The sequence below is a fragment of the Perissodus microlepis genome, chromosome 15, assembly GCF_051167445.1.
Source record: "Perissodus microlepis isolate ML-2025 ecotype Zambia chromosome 15, ASM5116744v1, whole genome shotgun sequence".
In the NCBI taxonomy this organism is placed as follows: domain Eukaryota; kingdom Metazoa; phylum Chordata; class Actinopteri; order Cichliformes; family Cichlidae; genus Perissodus; species Perissodus microlepis.
The window spans coordinates 35,817,606-35,826,071 of NC_140475.1; the positions used below are offsets into that span (position 1 = coordinate 35,817,606).

Sequence of the window (8,466 nt, forward strand, 5' to 3'; positions counted from 1 at the left end):
GCTTTTCGTCTCCGTGAGTTTTGCGTTTGGGTCCTCTTCTGCCTCCACACAGCCAGTTCATGACACCAGAAGCCATCTGGCTGCTTGATCCAGCTCTGGCTGCTGCACCGGGAAAGAGCAGTGAGGAGGTGGATTGATAAATGAAATTCATAACAAAAATTCATAATGGACTTTTTCCATTTAGGAATAATAAAAATCAGCTTTCTTTTTAATTGCTATTAACTGACAGTCAGATAACCAGCTTTTAAAAACATATTCATAAACACTTTGCAGTCAACAAAATTTGCACAGAGGTTATAGATGAAATAAAAGTATCACGTGTTTTCTAGGTGTGTTTATAACTCTGTTATTGTACATATTCTGTGTTATACATCATAATCATTCCAGTCTTTTTTTTTTTTTACTGATTTAATCTTTATAAAACTGTTATTTATTTATTTATTTTTGTGATTTCTGCTGCCCTATTGGTCTGGTCTCTCTTGAAAGTCTGAGAATGTGATATTCATAATAAAAGGATTTAAAAGTTTACTGCCAAAAAATGATTGCACTTCATAACAGAAATGTGCTAACTGGCTTGAAATAGATTGAAACTGTTATGAGATTGCTTCAGGGAGCAGACATGACACCGTCTTTTAGGTTTCGCCATCACTTTGTATTATGCGCACAACACCACCCTCCTCTGGCTTCCACATGAACTGCACCTTAAACATCAACTGTTTACAAATGTCATGACACAAACAAACGTTTCAATACCGTAAATCACTTTTTGGACTGCGATCACTTTTTGGCACAACATCGGCTCTGATAACATTTAAAGCGCATTGAAAAACTATTCTTTAACGCTAAAAATCCATTATCAATTGTAATTATTTATGTATTAATTTAAATTTCAGATATCATCTTCATTTTTGTAAACTGGTGAATTAATGATTTTTTAAAGAATTAAAACGACAAAGTTTGGCAATATATTTTTTGAAAAGGATGAATAAAACAGTAAAATAAAATGAGAAATATATATATATTTTTAAAAACTATGATAATTAGACAAACTTTATTTTAAATATATACAATTGATTTTCGGTGACACTGGGTGTCATGGTGATGATGACGTGTTTGAGTGCAGGTATAAAAGCAGGAGGCAAAATGGGAATTCGGGTTTCACGTTTGAGCGCAAACAGGAGCTTTTTCCCACTAGTGCTGTGAAAACTCGGATTTTTCAAACTACAGCTAACGTTTGAAAATCTTCAAGAAGGATTTGCAAAATGACTTCAAACTTCAGTCGCGAGATGCACCTGCTCTCCCTTTTCATTGAGGAGGTGCTAGATCAACGCTATGGTGAGTACAGCAGGCTAATATGTCAGAGTGCTAGCAAACAAATACAACTTAGATTTTTGTCTTTTATTGTTTGGAAGTAGGACTTCATGAGTGTTAACATTTAGGATGAGATGTTTCATACTTGAGTAACATCAATTTTAACGTGTGCCAGTACACTATAAAGATGGCGCCATGTTTTTTTTTAATTGCTAAGGCGTTGGAGGACGCTGACGTCAGCGCGCGGGCCGTTTTTGCATGTAGAGGGTTTGAGTTGACATGTTTGGGCTGCTGGCGCTGAGTTATACGTGAAAGTTTCATAGATTGTGAATGTGTAAAGCTGGAGAATGGAGTTTTAAAAGTTCACAGAGTCGCTGGATGAGTTTGAGATTGAAACAGTGTGTGCCTGCAATAAGGAGGTGGGAGGTTTCTCACCTAAATGTAGCTGCTTTATTCTCAAAATATCGATGCTCAACTAATATGAAGATATTACTCCTTAATGTGAATGCGTATTAAAACCTCAGTGAAAGTCCATGCAGCCTTACACAACATGAAAACTTTTACCAGGTGAAAAATGTGAAGGCTTTCATAAACAATGAGTTCTGCTGGGAGCTTCTTACTGTTTGTGTGTGGAAGAGCTTATGATGATGTAAAGCCATGTCTGGACAATTTAAATTCAGGCTTTAATTTGTGTGATCACATGATTAACGTAGACCCACGCTTTGCTTTCTCGTAGCTGATCTGGTGAGTCCAGTCACTGCACCTCAGATGGTCCTCATTAACTTGAGGAACCGTGAACTGAGCAGGAGCCATCTGAACTCCATGTCCCACCTGGTCCTCACTCTTTACCATAACCTGGTGACTGGGTCCAAGGACTTTCCTTACATACCTTTTAAAGGATGGTTCCACCGGGACCTGGTGACGACACCATTTGTCGATGTGAGGCAGAGCCAGAGAGAGAACACCACTCCTTCTCCTCCTACGGACTCACCAGCTGGCATGATGCTGCCGCCTGCGGGCTCCAGCTCTCATCCACGCTTCCTGACTCCAGTTCTTCCAGAGAAAGCAGATCTTGCTGTGCTGAAGGCAGATCGGAGGAACTGTGTCCGCACCCTGACTGTCGACGGCCTCCCCATCACAAGAGTCATCTCCGCTGTTTACCGAACAGAGGACACTGAGATGAAGAACCGCTGGAGAGTAACAGACTACAGCGCGGACGGCAGAGTTCTCATTTCGGTGCTCTGCCGTTTTCTAAATATGTCGGCAAAGCGTGCTAAGAGGAAGGCGGAGGAAGAGAGCAGCATCCGGAGCCCGACTCAAGCAAGGAAGCGCTTGAGATTATAATATACAGTGAAGCATGTCGAACGTCAGCAAGCCTGAACAAAGTGGTAAGTAGTAAATAGTGCTTAAGGTTGTTTCTAAAATAATGTCCTAAAATATTTGAAAATTGTCGAGGTTTTAACTTTTATTCTTTCTTTTCTGCCTCTTGTTTCTAAAAGTCAGGAAAAAGAGTCACGCTGCGAAGAAACACCACACAGAAGATTTTCCCTCAGTAAAATGGTAAATATATTCATCTTGTTATGACGTTTGCTCACAATAACCAGGAGTGTTTCTGAAGTGATTCACTCTCATTTGGTGTTATTTGATCCAAAGACAACTGAGGGTCTTCAGAGCAGCGTGAACGGCCGTCACCTGAGAGCAAGACAGTCCTCGGGCCTTTGTGGTTCCCTCCAGGTACTCCAGCTTCATCCCACAGTCCAGAGAGATGCAGTTAGGTTGAATGTGAGTGTGAATGGTTGTCTGTTTCTCTGTGTTAGACTGACCTGTCCAGGTTGTACCCCCGCCTCTGGCCCCATAACAGCTGGGATGGCTCCAATCTTGAATTGGTGAAGCAGAAGAAATGGATGGAAGGATGATCCAAAGAGAAACATTGAAGGCCCTCTCACAAAAAAAGATAAGAACTCATTTTACACATTGTTGAAACATCCTGAAAGTTATTTGTTGTGTTTAGAAACTTGTTGAACTGTCATTAGAGTTTGTTTCGACTTGTTGTTCATTTCTTATTCGGTTCAGCTGTGTTTCTACGTGTCCTTAGTTCCCATAATCAGCCTCCTGTGTGTAAATATTGTGTCAGTCTCCCTTTGTCCCTTGTCAGAGTGTTAGTCTCCGTCTCCTCGTGTTTCCTTGCCTCAGTAGTTCTGTTTCCTACAGTTTTCCCCCAGTATAGGTTTTGGTTAGACTTTTTCAGTTCCCTTTGTCAGTCTTTGTATTTGGTATTTCCTCATCAGTCTCATCACTTTCCTCTCCAGAAAGAAAACAATAAAAAGACCTGAAGAGACGTCTATGCAAACGCTCTCATTGTGAAAGATAAGTATACATCCAACTAATCTGTGACTCTGTCACAGCTCTGATCAGCAATTCTTTCAGGTTTGTCTGTTTTGATGATGTTATTAATTATTATCCTTTATCCAGGATTTTCTCCTCCTTGAATCGCTACCTTATCGTGGTGGAGGGGTTTGTGTGTCCCAGGGATCCCAGGGGCTATGTTGTCTGGGGGCTTTTGCCCCCTGGTAGGGTCTCCCATGGCAAATTGGTCCTGGGTGAGGGACCAGACAAAGAGCGATTCAGAAGACCCTTTTGAAAAGAATATCGAGGGAACAGTTTACCCTGCCCGGGATAGGGTTACCGGGGCCCCGCCCTGGAGCCAGGCCCGGGGAGGGTGCCCGAGGGCGAGCGTCTGGTGGCCGGGCCTTAGTCCATGGGGCCCGGCCGGGCACAGCCCGAAGAGGAGACATGGGCCCATCCTCCCGCAGGCCCACCACCCGCAGGAGGCGCCATAGGGGTCGGGTGCATTGTGTGCCGGGTGGCGGCCAGGAGCGGAGGCCCTGGCGGACCGACCCCCGGCTGCCAAGACTGGCAATAGGGACATGGAATGTCACCTCTCTGGTGGGGAAGGAGCCTGAGTTAGTGCGTGAGGTTGAGAGGTACCGGCTAGATATAGTCGGGCTAGGGCTGGGCGATATATCAAAAATTTATCGTTACCGAAATTTATGACTCTCATCGACGTCATTTTGCCCATGTCGGTAAATTCGGTATTTAAAAAAAAAAGAAAAGGCATGTGCAGGTTGGCGATGTTCATGTCCCTTTAAGACGCTGTGCTACGTTACAGACTTGACGGGGTGTCAGGAAAAAGAGCCAAGATGAGAAGAAACACCACACAGAAGATTTTCCCTCAGTAAAATGGTAAATATATTCATCTTGTTATGATGTTTGCTCACAATAACCAGGAGTGTTCACGTTGTTCTGAAGTGATTCACTCTCATTTGGTGTTATTTGGTGTTTGTCTTTGAAAGGAGAGGAGCAGTAACGACACTGGGAGACAAACAACAGGATGATCCAAAGACAACTGAGAGTGTTCAGAGCAGCGTGAACGGCCGTCACCTGAGAGCAAGACAGTCCTCGGGCCTTTGTGGTTCCCTCCAGGTACTCCAGCTTCATCCCACAGTCCAGAGAGATGCAGTTAGGTTGAATGTGAGTGTGAATGGTTGTCTGTTTCTCTGTGTTAGACTGACCTGTCCAGGTTGTACCCCCGCCTCTGGCCCCATAACAGCTGGGATGGCTCCAATCTTGAATTGGATAAGCTGAAGAAATGGATGGAAGGATGATCCAAAGAGAAACATCAAAGGCCCTCTCACCAGCTTTCATTTATTAAATTTGTCTTTACTGAACGATTTCTGGTGTGTACTTGCGTTGATACTCAGACAACAGCTCGTCTTTCTGTTTGTGCTGGAAGATTCAGGCAAACACATATTACATATATAGATTGTTATATGACACAGTTTCACATTTAGTGCTATATGATAATGATAAGGTCCAGTTTAATAGTATTGCTAGTGTCTAATGAAATGAACACGTGATTTTCAGATCCAGCAAAGTGAATATTTTTCACTGTGGATAAATTACATGGAAACGTTTAATGAGTCATCAGCTATTTCACTACAAAGATGATGTGATTAAAGGTTCTCATACATGCAGGTCAGAAGTTTTGCTCCATCCTGGATGTTAAATGCTGATCAATGTTTACACATATCTGCACATTTCTAACAGCTCATTTCACAGGTCATCAGTCTCCTGACTGCATATGCAGAGTTTTATCATCACGTGTTCATGGCAGACAAACATAATTATGAATTCTTGTTTTAGTTCCATTCAGTCACTCAACATCAGGTGTCTGCTTGTCCTGAGCTGTGAGAACTACAGTGAGTTGCTTTCCTCTTTAGCTTAGTATTAATAAACCAGGTCGTAGGTGGGCACCTGCATCAAGGAGTCAAGAAGCATATTTTATTGTTTAATGGTGAAAACAATGGATTCTTGTTCATTTGTTTAATGGAAAGACTGAAAGTGCGGCCTGGTGTTGACTTACACTTATTCAAAGTGATGAAGTACCAACAGATACTAAAAGTCACAGCCTGAAACACGTCAACTGCTTTATTATTTCTAGTTATAAATAAACTGTCAGTTTATGGCCCCTGTGGCTCGATCAGGACCCTTCCGGGATGTGGAGATATTTATTATTTACTATAACTTGTGCTTATGTTGGTTTTTGCTGTGGTTTCGCTACTGTGTTTTTCTCTTTTTGCTTGTTTTTATTTTTCCAGCAGGTGATCAAACAGATTTTTAGTGTCTTCTCTCTCTTCTCCTATTTTTTTTGCTTTCCATCTCCTTCTGTTGAGCATCTTCCCAACTTCTCTTTTCTTCATCTTTCTCTTTCCCATCCCCCAGTCCTGTCCGTTCTGATTGTAATCATTTCAAAGAAAAGAAAGAAATAATAAAGAGCTAATACACTTTGACAATCAAGTGGACCAGTGTGGCAAAAGCTGTAATGATCCATTTGGGAAAATAAATCTGTTGGACTGGTAAACTAATATACGATAATAATACGGTATGAAAAATGGCAAACATGAGAATTCTGTGTGTTTTCCTTCTTATCTGCAGACTAACAGTCCACAGGTTTGGTGCTCAGACTCTGATTTGTTCCCTGGAGATGGAGGAGAGAGAGCACAGAGGACAGCAAGGTGGAGGAGTGAAGGAGAAGGTGGTGCAGCTCAGTGTCCAATCAGGAGTGAGCATCTCTATATATGTATATAGAATATATATATTTCAAGTTTTTGTTTTGAGTTTTTGTTGTTTTTTATTTTTTAAAGCAAACACTAAAACTGTCACCCACACCTCTGAAGATAAAGATAACTAATCATAAATAAAGGGAATATTATGATGATGAGGACACTATCAGAGGTAGTTCAGGGAACTGTTATACTTCAGATACCAGAAAAATCGTTTTTCTTTTCTTGTTTTTTTGGCTTGACTTCATGGTAGGCAAAATGAAGAAGAGTGCTTGATTGCGCCTAAGTAAGTAAAAGCTGCATGGCAAAACAACACACACCTTCACTGCAGATGCATGCACAGAAACCAGTATTTTTTGTATCTTAAATATTAAGTAGTGTGTGTACAGTAGTCAATATAATGGGATGTGTCCTAAAGCAGCGAAAGAAGAACTGACTTCTTACAGCAATTTGCAATATTTAGGATTTTATTGAACACTTTTACCTTTCAACATTTGTAACATTAGTGAGTAATGAAGCATTGCAGAATAAATAAAATAAAATACTAAAAGTCCGTTATTACACTCTTAAATCCTACTACTTATTCCTGCGTCTTTTGTGATCTTACAAAGCTTCAAATGACGCGTCGACTATTAAATTAGTCATCGACGATTTTGATAGTCACCGTAATCGTGACTCCTCGTGAACAAATATAGACACACTAATATTTCACCAGTGTTGTAACATCACATGTCGTTAGCATGGGTAAGAGAACGAAATCAATACCTCAGATGGAAGCACCTTGACTGGGTTACTTCAACATCACTGGGTGACATGTCACTTTGATGCACCGACAGTGGAATTATAGTTCAGGTGACCTGCATGCCTTTGCACTCTAAAGACACTAGAGCACCTAAAGGACGCATGGAAACATCAAGTGATACACAGATAAGACTGTTGCACAGAAATATGCAGTATCTGCACACTGTAACATGTTTAGTTGCTTTACTCAAGAGCCTGACTTCAGATGAATGACTCTGACAATCTAATTTTTCTTGCAGATTGAATGCACCTTCTGTGGGAAGTGGTACCACACAGTGTGTGTGGACTTCCCCTCTGCAGAAGGCGACTACAAATGTTGTGGTTGCTAAATAAACAGAAAAAATTGATCCCTGTTGTCTTTGCTTACTGATTGTTTTTAGTGTTGACAATCCACATTGCTGGGATTGCATCTTTCAACATGTTTGTGGGTAGATCTGGATGTACCAGGGGTAAGTGTAGCCACTCAGCCTCTACTCAATGTGATCATAGCAGCAGGTGCAGATGTGTCACAAGTTAATCTAGTAGTAGGCTGTGGTATTTGGCCACAGGTGGCAGCAGTGGACTGACCTCCATTGGAGACTGCTCCAGCTGCTATGTGATAGTGTATCTGCTACAAATTGAAGATCATATGGAAGTTTTGGAAATTAACCCTTGTATTATGTTGACAAACAAAAAGGTGACATTGATTTTGTTGCGGGTCATTTTGACCCGTACTGTGTAAATCCACTCAGAATTGTCAAGAAACTGCAATAAAACAATAGCAACTTTATTTTCCATCAGATAAACATGTAGAACACAGACATACAACAGTTAGACTTTCCATAACTATTTTAGGAACCATTTGGTAAAGGTTTTTCGTTCTTATACACACACACACACACATTTCTTTTGAACTTGCCCAACGTTCTCAGTTTTTCAATGCTCAACATTTTCGATTTTGTCCACGTGATGGACAGAATGTAACTGTGTGCTTTCTGCAGGTGTACTTCTTGCATTTCTCACACAAAATGCTTGTTTTAAAACAGGAATCTTCCTAACTAAGATTTAAAACAAAAGATTTCTACGTCCCCTCCAGTCTCAAAAACAGATGACAAACCAATCGACACACCTGAGTCACTGACTTTCTTAAATCCACTCACTCTCACTGGCTCTGTTCATTACTAATCACTGTGTAACTGCTGTGAATTCACAGTAACTGCCATCTCCGTACAAATGTTCATTAGATTAACCA

The 8,466-nt window shown here is 41.1% G+C and overlaps 1 protein-coding gene and 1 long non-coding RNA gene across 2 annotated transcripts; both read left to right on the top strand.

The window, feature by feature from the left end:
• The first annotated feature begins 1,093 nt into the window (after positions 1-1,093).
• On the top strand, positions 1,094-2,714 carry LOC146372583 (uncharacterized). Its single transcript, XM_084954364.1, has 2 exons — positions 1,094-1,335; positions 2,048-2,714. Exons 1-2 carry the CDS (start codon positions 1,263-1,265, stop codon positions 2,653-2,655), a joined length of 681 nt encoding a protein of 226 aa, XP_084810490.1. The 5' UTR covers positions 1,094-1,262; the 3' UTR covers positions 2,656-2,714.
• Positions 2,715-4,836: 2,122 nt separating this feature from the next.
• LOC146372584 (uncharacterized) lies at positions 4,837-7,582 on the top strand. Its single transcript, XR_014802730.1, has 2 exons — positions 4,837-5,048; positions 6,307-7,582. It is a non-coding gene; the product is annotated as an uncharacterized LOC146372584 (long non-coding RNA).
• The last annotated feature ends 884 nt before the right edge of the window (positions 7,583-8,466 follow it).

What these genes read in the sequence shown, in the direction of transcription:
- LOC146372583 (XM_084954364.1), top strand. Translation starts at nt 1,263, where the DNA reads ATGACTTCAAACTTCAGTCGCGAGATGCACCTGCTCTCCCTTTTCATT. An exon ending in GGTGCTAGATCAACGCTATG is followed by an intron (nt 1,336 to 2,047) that starts GTGAGTACAGCA and finishes GCTTTCTCGTAG; the next exon opens with CTGATCTGGTGAGTCCAGTC.